The 21,305-nt window shown below is 39.7% G+C and overlaps 1 protein-coding gene across 8 annotated transcripts in view; it reads left to right on the top strand.

The window, feature by feature from the left end:
• Nucleotides 1–21,305, top strand: part of KCNQ5 (potassium voltage-gated channel subfamily Q member 5) — a 535,207-nt gene that overhangs the window by 494,299 nt on the left and 19,603 nt on the right. For all 8 annotated transcript variants that reach the window (XM_047732060.1, XM_047732062.1, XM_047732061.1 and 5 more), the window contains one exon: nt 12,718–12,826. In XM_047732060.1, coding sequence (XP_047588016.1) covers nt 12,718–12,826 — 109 coding nt within the window. The remainder of the gene's footprint in view (nt 1–12,717; nt 12,827–21,305) is intronic.

Here is a 21,305-nt window from a genome sequence, read left to right as displayed (position 1 = left end):
CCATCCCCATGCTGTTTGACAGTTTGCTTGGTATAGAATTTCAGGCTGAAAATAATGTCCCTTCAGAATTTTGAAAAGTTTGCTCCCCTGTGTGCTTGTTTTCAGCATTGTTAAGCCTATAGCCATTCTGATTTTTGCATGTGACCAGTGGTGTGTTGTTTTTTATCTTTGCTAGCTGGTAGAATCCACTTTTTGTCCCCCGTGTTCTCAATTTTCATAATGATATTTTTTGGTATGGGTACATTTTTAGCCACCAAAGTAGATTCCTGAGGGGTCGTTTCAAACTGATGATTCATGATCTTCTGTTCTAGAATATTTTATCATTTGTTTCTTTGTTTTTAAGGATCTTCTCCCTTCATTTTCTCTGCTGTCCCTTATGGAAATCCATAAGCTATGCCTGTGGACTGGCCTTTTGATTTTCTTCCCTCATCTCTCGTTTTCCATCTCTTTATCTTTTTGCTCTACTTGCTAGGGGTTTTGGGCAACTGCAGGAGTTCATGGTCCAAATTCTTATTGAGATTTTTATTTCTGCTTGTCACTGCTCAGGTTCTTTGTTCCTGTTGTTGTTTACTGTGTCCCTGTATTCTAGCTTCCTACTTTTGTTTCATAGATCGTCTCTTACCTTATGTCAGTAAAGATATTAATGGCCGTGTTCTGAATTTTTTTTTCTTAGTTTGTTTCCGTCTAGATGATTTTTGGTCTTTATCTTTGGGAAACTTTCTTCAGATATTTAGTAAACCATACATGTCTTTTCATAATGAAGTGTGGAAGATGACAAGTGTGACTGGAATTTCTAAGCGTCTGGTTGGGGATGATCACGTTTGACCTTCACCATGGGTTGACCTGCCTTTGTCATTTCATGGGGAGTGTCTAGTGTCAGTTCCTTTAGGTCTTTTCCTGGACCAGTCACATTCTGCAAAGAATACCAATCTGCCATCTGGAGGATAAGATTCCTGGTGCCATTGTTATGATGGCAACAGGGTGCCCATGGGTTTCAAAGTTCAGGCTGTATATGGTCACTTGATAGCCGGGTTTGGTGTATAACATGCCTTCTTCAGCTGTGCCTGGTGACCCCTTGTCCAGAGGCTTCCAGTTAGTCTCCTGCTGGAAAAGGAGAAGACCACATACCCAAGGCTATGGGGTACATTGCACACTACCTTCCTTGTCTTAGTTATTCCCAGAGAGTCCTAGTGCTGCCAATTCCTGAGCCTTTTGAGTTTTCTGAAGTGTAAATTTTGTTATTTCTCAGCTTTTCCCAATGTTGGCATAGGGTTTTCTCTCTGGTATCAGCTAGTCAGTTACCTAACTTGTCCATCTGCTTTCCCACTTCCAAAATTATGTTGTTGCTGCCTCCTCTTCTGTTCCTTTTATGGGCTTATGTCTTTTTAAAAATAATCTCATCACTATAGCTTTAGTGGGTTTTTGAGGGATCAAGATTAAACTTGTATGTTCAATCTACCATCTTAACCCTGAAGGCAATGTCTGTCTTAATTGTATGTGTGTGCGTGTGTGTGCGTGTACATGTGTGTGCTCGATCATAACATTAAGTGTATTTCTTTTTTTTTTTTTAAGATTTTACTTATTTAATTGTCAGAGAAATTGAAGGCACAGCAGGGGAGTGGCAGGCAGAGGGAGAAGCACGTTCCCCGCTGAGCAAGGAGTCTGATGTCGGCGGGACATGATGCCAGGGCTCTGGAATCTTGACCTGAGCAAAAGGCAGATGCTTACCTATCTGAGCCACCCAGGCATCCCCTAAGTGTATTGCTTATTGTGGTTAGAAATCAAAACAATTTGGTAACCACACTAGGCAATGCCAACAACAAAGTAGTCAAGTCCAGTCAAATGTTAACTGTATTTTCTCTTCACTATGAAAATTTTCCATGGAGTTTGCCTGTCTGCCTGCTTGTGATCTCTCTCTGTCAAATAAATGAATAAAATCTAAATACAAACAAATAAATAAATCTAGGGCAATGTTTTCAGAATGTGATATTCACAGGATACTCTAGGTATAACTCTCTTTAGGCAGGGGGAGGCTGTGGAGGCGAAGGTAAGCTGCACTTTCTCTGGTAGTGTGTTTGTACCTCTTCATTTCTGTTATGGATACTAAAACTAATCTGGGTCCCAAATTTTCTGTTTCATGTCAAGAATGTCATAACACCAAAATAAAATAAAATGAAATAAAATACACAGAAAGCACAGCTAAATTATGTTATCTTCAATTGTGCTAGCAAAATTGCATCTACTCTGGTTAAAAATTACACAGGAAAATGCAATTACTTATTCAAAATATTAACAATAGACCTTTAACTAGAATATTGCTTTAAAGATTCAAGAGGATATTTTATTTTGTAATCAATGTATGCTGCAGAGGTGTATACTTAGACTTTTTTTTCAATTAAAAAAAATTGGGGGGATTTCAGAATTTTTTCAAACACTAGCATTTTAATTCAATAGCCTAGAAAAAAAAATAACAGGAATATGTTCACAGATGCATGAAATTTTTCCTTGTAACATGATTTTTTATTTCTATGGGAATTCAGTGAGATGGTTTCTGAATCCTTAATAATACATTTCTAAGTTATTTATTCCAAATCTCCTAAAATTCAGAATTGAGTAAACACTGGTCACATGACTGAAATTTCACACTTTGTCCCTACAGTATTAGCAATATAAGATACTGGGATAAGGGTCATATTTGGAGAAGCACAAAGGACTGAATATTCCAAAAGTGACATATGAAGGTACACTATGTCTCACTGTAATATAATTACATTTCCACTGTTACATTGTTCCTGAAGAGAAAAAGAAGTCTCGATTGCCTTCTTTATTATGTTAGCATGGATGATTGAGATAGCTAGAGAGAGTTCCCTCTTGCTTATTGTACTGATGTTAAATGTTTTTCTATTATTTACTGATTACAGACTTACAGACCCAAGAATTTAAAGTGGACTTATAGGCTGCATTACACCTAAAAGTAAAAGTACCACGTATGATATTCACGCAACGAATAGTCCCTGATTTCTACTATGGAAGTTATTCCTTCCTTTACCTGGAACTTATTTTGCCTCTTAAATATTTTCATGGATCACTGGGAGAAAATCCTATTTTATTTTATGTTTCATAGTAAAGTATACTTATGGTGTCCGGGTGGCACAGTCAGTTAAGCATCCGACTCTGTCAGCTCAGGTCATGATCTCAGGGTCTTAAGATCAAGTCCCGCATTGGGTTCTGTGCTCATCATGGAATCTGGTTGAAATTCCCTCTCTCCCTGTCCCTCTGCCCCTCCTGCTTATGTGCTCTCTCTTTCTCTCAAATAAATAAATAAATCTTTAAAAAAATAAAAAATATAGTGGACACACAATTTACGTTAGTTTCAGGGGTACAACATAGTGCTTCCTATTGGTCTTTTGATAGGGATTGCATTAAACATATAGATTTTAACAATATTTGTTCTTCCAATATATGAGCATTGAATGTATTTTCATTTGTGTCATCTTCACTTTCTTTCATCAATTTTATAGTCCTCAGAGTACAGGTCTTTCACTTCCTTGGTTAAGTTTATTCCTAAGTATTTTATTATTTTTGGTGAACTTTCTTTTTTGTGTGTCTGACTGCTATGCCTGGGACTTCTAGTACTATGTTGAATAAAAGTGGGAAGAGTGGACAACCTCATCTTGTTTCTGATCTTTAAAAAAAAAAAAAAAAGAAAAAAGAAAAACCTCTCAGGCTTTCACCACCAAGTATGATGTTAGCTGTGAGTTTTTTTATATGGCCTTTAAAACCCTTATTTTAAAATCCTGTAAAAATTAGACATTATGAGGAAATATTGGATTTTTTTTTTACAGTAAGATCTCAAAGTGTACCTAGTCATGAAAAATCACACAAAAAAAGAAGAAAAAAAACACTATAATATAAGAGAAAACAGGGAGGCCAAAATCCAGAGGTTAGTATTAAGTTATACTTTGTAATCAGTAAGACCCCAGCTAGAGTAGAAGGGGGACCTCTCTTACCCTGACGGTTCTCTTATTAAATATTAGCACCTTGCTCCTCTAGGTGTGTGAGATACATCAGAGAACAAGATACTGGTCTTTGTAGATGTTACATTCTAGCAGAGAAAACAAACAATAAACACCAACAAGTTAATTGTATGTCTATTAGAGGGTAAGTGCCATGGAAAAAAGGAAGAAGGAGAGAAAAATAAGGAGACACAGATTGGTGACATAGGGAGGTAAGTGACCTCAGATAGGGTGGCCTGGGTAGTTCTAAAGAACCGATACGGAGCAGAGACCAAAGCAGCTAAAGAGCCTGCAGGCTTTCCAGAGTGGATTCCTCAAGGATAGCCCAAAAGAGGGGTGCCTGGCTTCTTTAAGGAGCAACTGGGAGGGCTGGGACAGAGAAGGGAAGCCTGGAAAGAAAAGAGCCAAGGAGAAAATGATGGGAAATGAGGACAGACAGGAAGTGGGGGAGGGACAGACCTACAGGGCCTTATAGCCCTAGAAAAGACTCGGGCTTTTACCCTGAGAAAAATGGGGAGCCATTGGAGACTTGCATGATCTCGATTTTCTAAGGATTGCTCTGCCCTAATGATCCTGTGTCTTAGAGGTGATTTAACCTTGCTGAGCTACACTTTCTTCATCTGTGAAATGAGCGTCACATTTCCAAGCTGGCAGTGTTCTATTTTAAGTCACAGTTTGTATTTGTAAACCACCTCACTTCCAAGAACCAAATGAACTACAGCTATCATTAATAAAATAAAGGGTCGTGCCTCCAGGCTACAAAGTGCTCAAGGCAAAGGCCCTGAATCATCCATCTCTGGACACAAAGTTGAGAGACTGGGGCCATCATGACCTCTCAGCTGACAACCTCTTCAGTGAAGACTCTTATCTCTCAACTTTCGGAGATGATTCACCAAATAAACAAGAACACAGTGAAGTGCCGTCTACCCAGCCATCAAGTTTTAAAATCCTAAATCCAGACATTATTGAACAGGGACTACTGTCATGGGGCCTGAGGGAAATGCTTCATTAAGCAAACATTCATTGAGTGTCTTCTCTCTACCATGGAGTATTTTAGGGGTAGGAGGTAACATGGATGAGAAGATACATGGTAGACAGATACATAAATGAAAAGACATGGTCCCTGCCCTCAGAGAGTTTACTGTCTAGCAAGGAAAGGGGCTTGTAAACAATCAAGTATAATACTATGTAATAACAGTCATAGAGGGGCCCCTGGGTGGCTCAGTCAGTTAAGCGTCTGCCTTCGGCTCGGGTCATGATCTTCAGGGTCCTGGGATGAAGCCCAGAGGCGGCTTTCTGCTCAGCAGGGCCCCTGCTTCTCTCCATTCCTCTTCCCCACCCTCTCCCCCACCTGGCTTGTGCTCTCTCTCTCTCTCTCTCAAATAAATAAAAATATATATATTTTTTTAAATAACAGTCCTAGAGATATGTGTTCACAGCCGAGGAAGACAAGGCTGAGTCAGTGTTGGGATCAGGCTGCATTTCATGGAGGTGGTAAACTCTTGAAGGGCTTGTAATTGCAGAGCTGGATTGAGACTCTAAGCTTTGTCATGCTTCCCTCTATAGCTCATCCTCTTTGCTTTGGGTAACTCAAAATATCAGTAATTGCTCAACTTCAAAATAAAATTCTAGTTTTCAACATGGCACAAAACTTATATGCGTGCTGAAATGTAAATGGTTTGTTCTGAATATTCTGATGTTCTCCCCATAGGGAAGAGGGCACCTTGGTTTTGTGTGCCCTACACATAATATAATGTACCAACTGCAAATTCAGCAGAGAGCCAACCAAAAAAAAAAAAAAAAAAAGAGGATGGGGGTGAGTGGATGGGGTATATAGACAGTTCCCTTGGAGAAAGTATCCAAAGGATAATGGTACCTAAGTAGCACCTGGAGAAACTGTTGGTGGTCTGGTGTGACTGGAACATGGGATGGAAAAGCTCTAATGAGGTGAGTTTGGATGAGGACCTCTGAGCTATCTGAATCAAGTTCCCTCCCGGGGCAACCGGAGATGTCCTCTTTGCCATCTGGGCTGAGAAATTGACTTTGACATTAAACATCAGATAATACAGAGGAAAAGAGAGTGGAAGGGAATAGGCCACCATTTAATGGGCTTTCTCTCAGACTGTTCAAACGCTAAACAAATAATTATCCTTCTTTATTATTTCATGTAAAATTCAAAGTTTCTATGGTGAGAATTATTACTATTATAATAAGAGAAAAAACAAATTTTAAAAAAGCATTTGAAAAGAAAAACACCTAGAACAAAATATCAACTATCTGGAGCATTTTTCTAGGTTCAGAACCCGGTACAGCTTGTTGATGACTTAGCAGCATCTAACACATAACAGAAAAAAGGGTCTTAGCCAAGGACATAGCGAAATGAAATCATGCTACTCCAGCAAGGCTCAAGCAGTTATTCTAAACTCTAGCTGAATTAAAGGAATTGCCTTTGGACTAGCATATGGCTGAAATGGACTCTCTAATTTTAGGATGATATTTAAGGTGTTGGGAAATGATCATGGGGAAAAGTAATTGAAATACAACCAGCCATAGAAGGAAGGAACCCTTGGAAAACAAATTATAATTCATGACAGAATGTAATAAATTATTACCATCCCCATTAATAGTGGCCATTTTAATGTGTTTATGCTATGGCTTATTCTACAGCATAATGGAATAGAATCATAATACACTTCGTTTAAATTCCCAAAATAAAAGTTTATTGTAAACTTCTAGCCCTCACACTTTCACTTTAAGAATTACATTATAATAATGGTTTCCTTTAAGTTCTGGAACTTGGGAAGATTTTTTTTTTTCCTTCACTCATTGTTTTTCTATTTTTCAAATACTCTATCTCAAAAAACATACAATATTTTGTGATAGAAAAATATCTTTAAATTCCCTGTAGAATTTTAAAAGTAATACAAATCATTTACAATTTCATACCCAATTCAGCTAATTCTATTTTAATATATTCCATTCTAGCTGGCTTTCTTTTTATATGTCATTATACATGGTTATAATCAACATGAATGTTTCATTTCATATTTTAATTTTACTGAGTATTTAAAAACACATACTTTCATATTATTAAATGCTACTCATAATTATCTTTTTCATAGCTGTGTAGTACACCATCATAGTCAAATACTATAATTTACTATAATTTATAATTTCTTCCTTTGGGACACTGACATTTCTACAACTATTTCTCTATAATGGACAATAACACGGCTAACATTATTGCATTGAGCTCCTACCTTTATTTCCCTTTTGAAATTGTTTTCCAAAGAAAACTTCTCAGGTGTAAAGTTATAAGATCGCTGATTATAAATTTTTGTCCAATTTACATAGTTACTAGCAATGTCAGATTATACCAGATTCACCTCAATTTTCTCAGTAGTAACTATTATTCTTTTGCTAATTAAATTGGCAGAAGTCCATACTTTCACATAACTCTAATTTGTATTTTTTTATTTCTAGTTAGGTTGAATAGTTTCCTGCCATTTTTTGATACTATGAAGCAATCTCTTCTGATAGATTTTATACATTTATATTTTGGATTGTGATCTATTCACATAAGCTCCTAACTTGTTATAAGTATTACGCCTCTTTATATCTTTCCATTTTCTTCCCAATCAAGCATTTTTCTTTGCATTGTAATTTAGTTATTTTAGGTAGTAACAATCTCTGTATTCATGATCAAACTGTCAGCTGTCTCCTTTGTAATTTCTTCTGCTGACCCAAACATCAGGACATTATCATTCCTCTACAGACAGAACAAATGTTTTCTGCTATGTTTTGACAATTTGATTTTATTTTGATCTGTGAACGTGTAAGCTTCTTGTGCATAAAAACAGTGATGACTCCTTTCAAAGAGAACAGTGCAAAGGCCTGTAAAGTTTAGGGACGCGTGGGTGGCTCAGTTAGTTAAGCAGCTGGCTCTTGGATTTGGCTCAAGTCATGATCTCAGGGTTGTGAGATCAAGCCCCACTTGGGGCTTGGTGTTCAGCAAGTAGTCTGCTTGAGATTCTTTCCCTCTGCCCCTCCCCCTTGCTCTGTCTTTTTCTCTTTCACATAAATAAATAAAATCCTTTTAAAAAGAGAGAGAGAGAGAGGTTTCAGATGGATGAGGAATAAAAGCAAGAACTGGGATTCTGAAACCTGAGTAAAAAGATGAAATCTTGCTCCCATATCACAAATTTGTCAAGGGATATTTTTAAATTCTTTTTCTCTTTTTTTTCTAAATAATGCAATCATTTATCTTGTCTTGTGAAGCACCTATATTGTCTCAAATTGTTCCTGTGCACTAGTGGTGTTGGGGGGAACATGGAGAATTAGTCCAAATCCAATGACAGATTAGTCGGACATACTCCTCAGCTCTGGCTGAGAGAAACCATGGAATGTCATTTTTTTGACCTGGGTTCCAACCCTCAGTTTCCTCATGTTATTGGTCCTGAAGGTGTTCTTTGTATTGAGGGTTTTTTTTTTTTTTTAAACACCTCCCAGCTGATTCTAACATGCAGGCAAGGTAGAAAACCATTGTAATCATTTCATCAAGAAAGGTAAAAAGAAATATAACCCATAAGAGGAGATGATCAAGAGAAAGAACTAGAAACCACTTATTTTTTCATAACTATCTGCATCCTGATGGCAGAATTTCATAGTGGGAACAGAAAAACAGTCTTTGGACATAGCAGAAGTTTCCAGAATGTTCTTTACTTCCTCTCTCTTCATCACCTAAGGTTCACATAGTCTTTTCCAGACACTGAAATAGATTTTCCAAAATGTAGGAGAATGAGGTATTGGAGAGCAAATTTTGAATATTGCTAATTAATAAGAAACAGGAGAGGGTCAGGAGAAATAAAAGGTAGTATTTTGAAACTTCTTTTTTCTCCAAGCATTGATCTTCTGCTGGGGCAGGCTCATCACACCTGGTAGGATTGTCCACAGGGAGTTTGGGGAGCATCTCACTCTATGGCACCTTGCTTTTTGTGATTAGCTTTTCTGCAGACCGATGCTCACATGAGCTTATATACCCATAACCTACATCTCCCAAAATGCAAGGGCAGAGAGCCAGATGTGTGGTTGGAGAGCAGAGAGCCACACCTTGGCTGAAAAGTTAGCCCCACCCAGGTGTCTTAAAATTCACTAAGGGTTTTAAGCCTCTAGGAATCATGTGAAAGACAATTGATGTGTTACTAACCTCCCTGGAAAGAAAATGGACATCTCAAGATAGTTATGAAGAAGAAAGGCAGCATTTTCCCCATTTTTGTGGCTTTGAAATAAGGAGAAAAATTTCCTAACTCAGTCCTTGATTCAATATATGCCAGCAAAGATATATTTCCTATTCATGTGTTCTGACCAAACCTACAAAAAATGTTTTTCAAAGCCTGAGAATTTAATTTATGCCTTGAACCATCAAGTTCTTACGTGTAATAATATTCCACAATAAGGTTCATTTGGATATGAAACAGTTGGTGACTCACTCCCATCTTCTGTCCAACCTGTTCCTAAACAGAATGGCTAAGCTGAAGCTCTTATTGGGGTACAGGAAGGACAGGGGTAAGGTAGAGCAGGAAACTGTCTCATAATCATTTGGAATGTCCCCAGTGTCATCGACAGTGTGAACATTATGATTTCACTATCTTGACATTTGTGCTTATTGTACACACCTGCTGATAAAGTTTTCCGTTAACTTCGTAGTTAAAGGACCCTGTACTTTATGCTATTTAATTGTTTTGGACATACATCATTGTGTTAGGGTTGCTTATATGGTATTTTCAAGTAGATAAGTCCTTGGTAACAGGCATTGAAGGATCCGCCTTCCCTGTAGCCTCTCCAGTGTTCCCCAGTTTTCAGAGATAAAAACATGGGTCTGTATGAGAAGTGCCTCTCACTAGAGTTCACATGAAGGAAAGCGGTCACATGCCTCTTTTCTGAACGGCAGCACAAAATACTTCTGTAAATGCGGTGCCTGGGTGGCATGGTCAGTTAAGCGTCTGACTCTTGATTCTGGCTCAGGTCATGATTTCAGGGTCATGAGATCGAGCCCCATGCTGGGCATGCACTCAGTGCGGAGTCTGCTTCAGAATTTCTCTCCATCTGTCTTTCCCCTTTGTGTTCTCTCTCTCTCTCTCTCTCTAAAATAAACAAATATTTCTTTTTTTAAAAGTACTTTTTTGAGTTCTGTACTAGGAATCCTGATAAGTGCGTTATTTGATATTTCCTTTAGGGAGCTAACATCTGGGTATCTCAGAGGGTTCCATAATGGCACATAGCGATCATCCAGCCTGTGTGTGAACCCCTGCATCTCTTGCCCTACACACACCCTCCTCGCAACTCCAGGGTATATGTATTTCCAGGTCCCCTTTAGGGTATGCACTGGCTTAGCACATGGCCATGGTAACCACACTCCCCCGAATACGGTTCTCTCTCGGTGTTTGGGGTCACTTCACCTGAGACCGTGAGAGCACGCCACACACAGCCACATGGGTACAAATATAATGCAAGGGAAGGGAACGCAAATGGCAACAAGAGAGGAGACAGACAAATCTGGAAGGAGGCGGAAGGGAGACTTAAGAGTCGGTCAGTATTTACTAATGCAGCTCCAAAACCCAACTGCCAAATTTAAATTCTCGTTCTGTCACTTACTCTTCATTTGTCCTCGAGCGCATTTCTCAGCTTTCTGTGCCTCATTTTCATGATCCATAAAATAGGGAATAATAATACATACCTGTTGTGGGGCTTGAAGCCATTAAAGTTCTTGGCACATAATTAGACTTCCCCCAAAAGCACTTATTAGTATTATTGTCATCATCCTTGTTGTCCTTGAGTGAAGATTTGGCAACGATGGAGAAAAGTTTTCCCAACTGTGTTCATTTCCTAGAGATGCCATAACAAATGACCACACACTGGGTGGCTTAAAACAACAGAAATTTTCTTACAATTCAAGAAATCAGGATGTCTGAAATCAGGGCATCACCAGGGTTGGTTCCTTCTAGAGTCTCTGAGGGAGAAGGCATCCCATACTTCTCTCAGCTTCTGGTGGTTGCCCCAAATTCTTGGTATCCTTTCTTACAGATGCATCAGGCCAGGCTCTGCTTCCATCTTCTTTTTGTTCCTGTACCTTCTCCTTTTCTGTCTTATAAGGACACTTCCATTGGGTTGAAGGCCCACCCTAATCCAGTATGGTCTCATCCTGAACCCTACCTTAATTACATCTGCAAAGACCCTTATTCCAAATAAAGTCATATTCTGATATTCCAAGTGGACATGAATTTAAGTCCAATGCTACTCAGCTATTATACCAATTGAAAGCAGGTTAGACTCAAATCAGAGGAAGAAATTGCCAACTGCTCCTGGAAGAATGTCATCTGACCTTGGGCGTGTTGTGTATTAAAAGGGCTCTGTTGCGTAGGTGGTCAGTCAAGCGAAATGGGCCAGCTCCCCTCAAGTGCATCACTGAGTCAGAACCAAGGGTCAGGCAGAATCAACATGTGTCCTCTCATTGAAACTGTGGCAGACTTCTCCGGAGAGAAGTCGAACATGCCCAGCAGGGATAGGCTGCACCGACAAGGCAGCACGCGTGGCCAGCTCTTTCCCCTGCTCTCTCCTGACACGTTGCACGCCACCACTAAACCCACCACGGGAACCCTGAAGGCATTCTGGCACTGGGTGATGCAGTGTCAGAGCCTCGGGGAACTGGATTTTAGTAACACGCTCTGCAGCTCACTCGCTCCACTGACCTCCTGTGTGGCCTCAGGTAAGATACCTACCTTCTCTGAGCCTCAGTTTTGGCTTCTAAAACCAGGCATAATATCACTAGTAACGTGTAGAGTGCGTCTAAACAAAAGCACTAATATCGGCGGAGGCTTCCTTTCAACGCCGGGCATGAATTTCAACGAGTGGTTGCTGTGATTTTCATTATTGTGAGGCAGCAGCTCCGGCTCTCCCTCTTCCTAAGCTTGAGGGTAAGAAAGCCCAAAGGACCACGAAGCAGAGATGTGAAGACCCACGTACAGCTCTTCCCATCCCCACTCCTTCCACTCTTGGCACACGGGAGACTCGGCAACCACACAGTAAAGATCTTGACTAAGTGATGCCCCAGCTGCCAGTCCAAATACAAACACCGCTTCAGTGAACGGACTTCCGCAAGCCCTTCAGGATTGCGAGCCCAACCGAGACAACTCAGGGCAAAGTCTCTTCTTTTTCATGACTTAGCAAAGGAACACTGGGCCGAGCAAAGACAACAGAAAGCAGCCTAGTGCTTTAGTGTAGCTCAACATTTAAAGAGGCTTAAATAGTATTTGGAGGCTACATAACACATCTCTCATGAGTGTGTTTTTATCACTTGATTTACTTACTACCAGGGTAATATATATGCATCGTAGATATTTTAGAAAATACAGCCAAGCAAAAAGAATAAAATCATTGTCAATCCCAGATAGATACATAGATTTTTTTTTAAAGTAATAAATTGTGACGTTTCTCAGTCCCTGGCCTTCAAAGTGATTTTAACGGCTTCCTAGGATTCCATTATATAAATATATTAATATTTATTTAACCCATCCCCCATTCCAGAAATTTACACATCTCTTGACTTCCAAGCTTAGCCTCTGAGATCCCCTCTGTTCCTGTTCAGCAAACATGTTTGCAGTTGCTGGTAGTGGTGTCTTCAACTGACAATTCTCTCTTGCAGCCGACACGGCGCTTGGCACTGACGATGTGTACGACGAGAAGGGATGCCAGTGTGACGTATCCGTCGAGGACCTCACCCCACCGCTTAAAACTGTCATTCGAGCTATCAGGTTGGTGGAAAACCTTTGACAAAATGATCCAAAGATCATTTGAATTATTTGAATTAGTATATTACTGAGTTATTTTTCCTGCAGGTAAACCTCCTGAAATAGTTTCTCTGTTCCTGTTCATTCACATGCCTATTAAATTCTGAAATACATTTTTTTTATACAAAACTCTACTGTGCTCGGCACAAAGTGTGTTATAAAAGGAAGTGAGATTCGGAATGCCAGCCCATGCCGGAGAGATTCCCTGAGAATTGGCTTGTCGTGAGAATTTGTAGGCTTTCAGGGCATTTTGTGTATAGACGCAATTGGATTTATAAAATTATTTTTATGACTTGATACTCTGATCCATGGTTCTGTATCTTACATCAAAGAAAAATCCCACTAGGTTATTTCAAAATGGGTTGAATTCTGAATAGGAGAAACCTGAAGTCCTCTGTAGTGACTTGCTCCTCCCTGGCTGAATGCTGATTTTTTGGCTTTTAAGATTTTATTTAAATTCCAGTTAGTTACAACGTAATATTAGTTTCAGGTGTGCAGTGCAGTGATCCGACACTTCCATACAACAGTGCTTATCACAAGTGCCTCCTTGACCCCCATCACCCACTTAACCCATCTTTCCCACCCACTTCGCCTCTGGTAACCATCGCTTTGTTCTCTATAGTTAACAGTCTATTTCTTGGTTTGTGTCTCTCTCTCTTTTTCCTCTATGATCGTTTGTTTTGTTTCTTAAATTCTACATATGAATGAAATCATATGGTATTTGTCTTTCCCTGACTGACATATTTTGCTTAGCATAATACTCTCTAGCTCCATGCACGTCGTTGCAAATGGCAAGATTTCATTCTTTTCATGGCTGAGTAATATTCCAGTGTGTATATATACCACATCTTGTTTTTTTTTTTTTTCTCAGATTTTGGGTTAGGGTTATGATTAGGCTTAGGGTATGTACCTGATATCCTGCATTTCGGAGACCTCTCCTGAGGGTTATTTAGAGTTAGAGATTAGGGGTTAGAGTTTAGGAGTAGGGTTAGAGTTAGGATTAGGATTAGGATTTGGGTTAAGGTTAGGGTTAGGTTATGTGCCCAGCATCCAGCAGTTCAGAGATCTCCCCAGAGAATAAAACCCCAGACTTCCGCTGGGATGAGAATACAATGGGCAGCCATCCACCAAGATGAGGCAAGGAGGAGACTTGGGGCTCTAAATACACTTTAAATAGATATTGAATTTAAAAGCTGATCTTAAGGAGTGCCTGGGTGGCTCAGTCTTTAAGCGTCTGCCTTCAGCTCAGGTCATGATCCCACGGTCCTGGGATGGAGCCCCGCATCAGACTCCCTACTCAGCAGAAGGCCTGCTTCTCCCTCTCCCACTCCCCCTGCTGTGTTCCCTCTCTCGCTGTGTCTCTCTCTGTCAAATATATAAAATATTTTTTTAAAAAGCGGAGGTGCACCTGGGTGTCTCAGCAGGTTAAGCCTCTGCCTTCGGCTCAGGTCATGATCTCAGGATCCCGGGATTGAGCCCCGCATCAGGCTCTCTGCTCAGCGGGGAGCCTGCTTCCACCACCCCGCTCTCTGTGTCAAATAAATAAATAAAACCTTTAAAAAATAATGATAATAATTTAAAACTATAAAAAAATAAAAATAGAATAAATTAAAAAGCTGATGTTAATATACTCCTCTTCCAATGACAGAATCTAATAGAGTATCCAAGGCAACTTACCTTTATATTTCCAGGATCTGCTCACTCCAAAATTTAGGATCTGGACTAAAGAAAGTGCTGCAAACTCAGCCTGCCTAGTTTAATCCCTTTGGGAGAATTTTAATCTGTCCCTGAACCCTGAGTGACTTTGTTGCAAAGAAATACCTCTGATCTTTTTGGCTCTCTCTGCCTCTTACCAAAAAGCCAGAAGAAAACTTAAAATATCCAACCCAACTTAGCTATCCAGATACTTAGTCTAATTTCAGAGATCGGCATGACTGATTCTTTACTTCTATTTTTAGTTGGTCATTTTGTATCGTTAGAAATTGCTTTACTTGATGTTTGGGAATCACTGGGAAAGCAGAAAAGAGTTATAAAAATTTTGATAAATGTTTGTTAAGGCAAAGAAAATCACGGTTGATAAAAATGTATACCCAAGAAGATACTTATACCTTGTCTGTTACAGCACCCTAAAAAGAAGTAAAATCCAGTAACTTCTCAATGGAACCCTAGAGCAACAAACAATGGGTGGAGGACCGCACCTCCTCACGGGCCCTGGACCATCCTAGATGATGCCTCTTGTCTCATCATAATCGTTCATTGTTGATACTCCCTGTGTTTCTCAAAGTATCTCAAGTTATATGATCTCCCTACCCCTGGGGAACCTGGATGCCTTAGGTAATATTTGAGCCCAGAAAACCCAAGGATATGTAGCAAAATGATGCTTGAAGCCTTCAGTTAAAAGGGACAGGAAGGATCTAGAACTGCATTGTCTGTTACGGTGACCTGTGGCCACATGAGGCCAGTAAAATTTGAATTAATTTAAATCAGACTTAAAATTCAGTTCATCAGGGCACTTGGGTGGCTCAGTCAGTTAAGTGACTGCCTTCAGCTCAGGTCGTGATCCCGGACTTCCGGGATCTAGTCCTGCATCAGGCTCCCAGCTCCGCAGTGAGTCTGCTTCTCCCTCTGACCTTCTACCCTCTCGTGCTCTCTTTCACTCACTTTCTTTCTCAAGTAAATAAATAAAATCTTTTTTAAAAATTCAGTTCATCAGTGGCACTACCCACATTTCAAGTTCTCAAGAGCCACAAGTGGCTGCTATACTGGGCTCAGAAGACACAGTGTATTTGCATCACTGCAGAAAGTTCTCTTGGGCATTGCTGGTCAAGAAGAAGTCACCTTGAAATTCTTCACATTCATTCATTCCATCCCTCAAAGACCCTATAGTGAAGATGGGGCAATTCATCCACAGATTAGTCTGACTTGCAACAGTACAGTAAAATCTTATCTAATGGGAACAGATTAGGCTCCCTAAAAGTCATATTTAACCCAATTTGTTCATTTCCCAAGACCTTCTGAAGCTTTCTGCTTTTGCCTCACAACCTATAAAAAGAATTGCGAGCCGCAAGAAAGAAAACGAAATAGGTTTATTCTGCTAGCTAAGCACTTCAGCGGCTGCTTGAGATTTACTTTCCTGCCATCCTCTTGAAACTTGCCTGATTTTTGTAAAGTCCTTTGCAGAATTCCCTTGCTTTTCAGAATCCTTTCTTGGTTCTTATTTTTAACGGGACTTTATTATTTACGTGTATCTCCTTTTTGTGAACTGGAGCTTTCTGCTTGCCCCTGTGTGACGCTCAAGGGGGATATTTTTCTCCCCCGTATCCTGATTCTGAGTTCCCCTTAAAATTCATGGATTCTCTAAAAACGCAATAGCTACGCTCAGTAGTTAATAACTTCATTGGAAATCTTCAACTCGTGATACTACTTAATTTCTAAAAATACATGATTAAAAGACCCACCAGTACAATGGCAGTTCTGAAAAGGAGTTTGCTGTTGTAAATCCCTAAATCGTATGCAGAAGTGTCCTTTTCTTCAGCCCAATTAAATGAAAAAAGCTGCATAGCTGTTGACAGGAATGTCTTTGGCCAGAACCTACCCATTTCTTGCAGCTCATCTAAAATGCTATTGTGTTTGTCTGTGTTACTGCTTGCAAGCATGAACCATCCATTATTCACCTCTAAAAGAGCAACTTTGTTTTGGCATTTTTCTTGTTATTTTTTGGTGGTTTGATTATTTAAGATGAATAGTTGAATATGCCTTTTGTCCTCCAGTAGCTCTTACAATAATAATGGTTTTTCCTAAGAGCCAAATTAACATGAAGATGTATAACAGAAAATATGTATTGCACTGCAAGGATGACAACACGGAAAACAAAACCACTACATCCCCCAGGAGCAAAACAGGAGCTCTTGCTTTGGTTATTAATATTTACTAAGCATCTGCCATTTTCTAATTTCTAGTTATTTTGGGCAGTAAAGATTCTTTGAGATGACTAAGGCCACTGTCTGAACTTGTCTGGATTATGTTATCCAAATGCACTCGGAGACTTTTTTTTCAGTAACTGACATCAGTTTTTATAGTAACGAACAATGGCTATTCTTAGACATTTCCAAAATATGTCTTAAAAATCAGAAGAATACTTAGTTTTGTATAATTCCTCCAGGATTATCACAGATTATTCTCAAAATATTATTTAGTGGGAGGGCATAAAGTTGCTGGAAATGTGTTTTAAACTTAAATTTAAACTTTAAAAGTTAAATTTAAAAGTTTAAATTTAAACTTTAAATTATTGGGAGAGAAGATTGTACTTATTTTTCACAAATGTTCTATATTTTGTTAATGATTTAATACAAACAATGTTAATTTTCATTTCATTCACTCATAGAAATCAGTCTCTAAATAGAAAGATGAGGGGAGTTTGGGTGGCTCCGTGGGTTTAAGTGCTTTCTGCTCAGGGCATGATCTCAGGGTCCTGGGATGGAGCCCAGAGTCTGCTTCTCCCTCTGCCCCTCCCCTCCCCCTCTTGCTGGAATGCTTTCTCAAATACATAAATAAAACCTTTATAAATAATAAAGAGAACGATGACATTAGCAGAGAAGTAAACAGATTGACAAGCAAATTGATAAACTGTTGAATATTCTATGCACTCAGTTTTCATTATATCATGGTGTATTTATTTGCTAGGGCCACCGCAACAAAATACCACAGTTTGGGTGGTTTCAACGACAGAAATTTCCTTTCCCACGGCTCTGGAGGCCGGAAGCCCAAGATCAAGGTGTCAGCAGTGTTGATTCTTCTGAGGCCTCTCTCTTTGGCTTGCAGATAACCACCTTCTCTCTGTGTCCTCACGTCATCTTTCCTCTGTGAGCCCACAGATCTGCGTCCACATCTCCTCTTCTTATAATGACACCACGCAGGTTGGAGCAGGCCCTTCCCTAAGGATCTTATTTCAACTTAATCACTTCTTCTAAAGCCCTGTCTCAAAATACAGTCACATTCTGAGGTACTGGGAGCTAGGGCTTTAACATATGAAATAACAATTCAGATAACACGTGGCAAGATACAGTTTTCCTATCAATGTTCAGCAAATACTTTCTAGAGGCACCTGGGTGGCTCCGTTGATTAAGCGTCTGCCTCTGGCCCAGGTCATGATCCCAGGGTCCTAGGATGGAGCCCCACATCAGGTTTGCTGCTAGGCGGAGAGCCTGCTTCTCCCTCTACCCTTCCACATCTCTAGTGCTCTCTCTCACTCTCTCTCAAATAAATAAGTAAAATCTTAAAAAAAAAACAAAACTTTCTCAGACACAATATCAAAATTTTCAGATTAAAAGTAAACCCATCAATTACCTTATATATGTTCCCTCACAATATAAAACATCTGAATATCTGGGAATATCTCAAGAGGTTGACTGTTACCTTTCAAGCTTATATTTAGCATTGTATAAACACTACATAAGTGAGAATCTTGCATAATATTTCCCACAAGAATTAATATAAGCTCATTAATTCAAAATAATTAATATAAATAAATAATACATAATAAATAATAATAATTGCTTAAAGTTATATCCAATACAAATCTATATTTGTAAAAAAGTTTCAGAGTACTAATTTTCATATTATTTTTATTTGAGTGTGGTTGACACACTATTTTTAGGTGTACTGTATAGTGATTCAACTTCTCTGTATATTATGCTAGGTCCACCCCAACTGTAGCTGCCGTCTGTCACCATACAATGCTATTACATCTCATTGACTATACTCCCCATGCTGTGCATTTTATTCATGAGACTTACTCATTTCATAACCGGAAGCCTGTACTTCCCATTCCCTCTTCACTCTTTCAGCCCAGCATCCCACTCCACTTCCCTCTGGCAGCCATCAATGTGTGCTCTGTATTTATAGATCTGATTCTGCTTTTTGTTTGTTTGCTTGTTTATTCATTTGTTTTGTGTTTTAGACTCCATATATGAGTGAAATCATCTGGTGTTTTCCTTTCTCAGTCTGACTTATTTCACTTAACACTATACCCTCTAGATTCATTAATATTGTCACAAATAGCAAGATAGCATCCTTTTATGGCTGCATAGTACTCCATTTTATATATATATACCATATCTTCTTTATCCATTTGTCTACGATGGACACGTAGGTTGCTTCCATATTTTGGCTGTTGTGAATAGTGCTGCAATAAACATAGCGGTGCATGTACCTCTTCAAATTAGTGTTTTGTTTTCTTTGGGTAAATACCCGGTAAAATTACTGGATCATATAGTATTTCTATTTTTAATTTTTTGAGAAACATCCATACTGTCTTTCACAGTGACTGCACCAATTTACCTTCCCACCAACAGTGCACGAGAATTCCTTTTTGTCCACATCTTCACCAACACTTGTTCTTTCTTATTGTTATTTAAGCTCTCAGAATAATAATTTTTAAAAAATAAAAAGAAATGTTTATATTTGTTTTCCTGTACTGAACTGGCTAGATAAATTCTGAGATAGGCATACCAAGGCATCAAGGAAGTGCTATGTGAAGGATTTATTACGCAATTGCAGAATGAGCTCTGTCCACTAAAATGATGCAAAACTAGCCTGCCTCTTCCCTGCATTTTTTTTAATTTTATTTTGTATAAACATATAATATATTTTTATCCCCAGGGGTACAGGTCTGTGAATCGCCAGGTTTACACACTTCACAGCACTCACCATAGCACATACCCTCCCCAATATCCATAACCCCACCCCTCTCTCCCGACCCCCCTCCCCCCAGCAACCCTCAGTTTGTTTTGTGAGATTAAGAGTCACTTATGGTTTGTCTCCCTCTTCCCTGCATTTTTAACAGAATTACAAGATCCTCAACAACAACTATTCTCTTATCAGCTTGTTTTATGCAACTATTTCTGTCAATTGTCAAGAACTGAATCAGAACAGGGGCACCTGGGTGGCTCAGTTGGTTAAGCATCTGCCTTCAGCTCAGGTCATGATGTCAGGATCCTGGGATCGAGCCCTACATTGGGCTCCCTGCTCAGTGGAGACCCTGCTTCTCCCTCTCCATCTGCCTGCCGCTCTGCCTACTTGTGCTCGCTTGCTCTCCCTCTCTCTCTCTCTCAAATAAATAAATCTTTAAATCTTTAAGAAAAAAAAAACAAAAGAAAGAAAGAAAGAAAGGAATCAGAACACCATACAGCCTATTCTTGTAAAGATAGCCAAAACAGCCCAATGGAGATTACTCATTATTCTCAACAGAAATGACCAAGAAGTTGATTGCATCATGTTCTTAACTTCTCTTAATATACCAAAGCAGTAATCACCATGCCTGCTGAGTTTCACTTGTACACAACATTTTATTTCCCAGGCCAAACCAGCCTTCTAGAAAATCAAAGGAATAAATAAATAATTCTTAAGTTGAAGCTACAGCCGACTTTCCCCTGGCATCATGACCTCATTCTACCCCCAGCCCCCACCATCCTGAGAGTTGCTTTGAGGAGTGATCCAAGAAATGATAGCCTCTGTGCAACCTTGAGCAATCCATGTCACCTCTCAGTGCCTCGTTTCCTTATTTTATTGGTGAAGTGAGGAGGGTAATAGGATTGACCTTGTAGGGCTGAGGGGGAGATTGATTGAATTAACATTTGCAGAGCACTTTGAACAGTGCTGGGCACAGGGTAAGCACTACATAAGCTGGCTATTACAACTTTCATGTTTCTGGGCTCCATATTGCCTTCCCAGTGCGCTGCCTGCTCTGCCCTTCCCCTGCTCAGGCCATACCCTCTCCTTTCTGAATTCCACCGATATGTCACAGGAGAGGAGCACTTCTTTCTCTCTTCTCAGGGGTACTCCCAACTTCCAAAAGTTTGTGGCCCTGCCTGCCTGCACCCCCTTCCCCAGAAAGCACTTGCTGTCACCTCTCGAAGTTATGTCCTCACCACCTATGCTGAGGAATCACTCAGAGCAGTACCACTCAGGGCGGGAAAAGCAATTTTTCCACCCAACCACAAGGCAATGTTCCAGGTAACTTGCTGCCTTCCCAGGAACTCTCCCAAGAAAAGGACTGTGAAAGGGAGAAGCTACCTCTCCTCTCCCCTCCCAACCCCACCCACACAGAGGCTTGGCTATAAACTCCCCAAAGAATCCGTTCATGGACTCTAAAACATATATATATGTTTTACATATATATATACACATGTATATGTATATATAGAGAGAGAGAGAGGGAGGGAGAGAGCACTTCTACTCTGCACCAGACACCAGAATATACGTTAACAAGAAAGATGGATCCCTGCTTAGAACCTTGAAGGGCCTGCCAGAAGAAAAGTCAATTATGATGCCAAGCGACAGATCACTATAATAATAGAAGTCTGGGCTATTTGGGCAGATAGAAAGTCAGCACTTATGTGGGAGATGGCATATAGGAAGGCTTTCTAGAAGAGGGGGCATCCTA

The sequence above is a fragment of the Lutra lutra genome, chromosome 6 (genome assembly GCF_902655055.1).
Source record: "Lutra lutra chromosome 6, mLutLut1.2, whole genome shotgun sequence".
In the NCBI taxonomy this organism is placed as follows: domain Eukaryota; kingdom Metazoa; phylum Chordata; class Mammalia; order Carnivora; family Mustelidae; genus Lutra; species Lutra lutra.
Note: the sequence above shows the minus strand (reverse complement) of the source record. Positions and strands in the feature narration are given on the sequence as shown.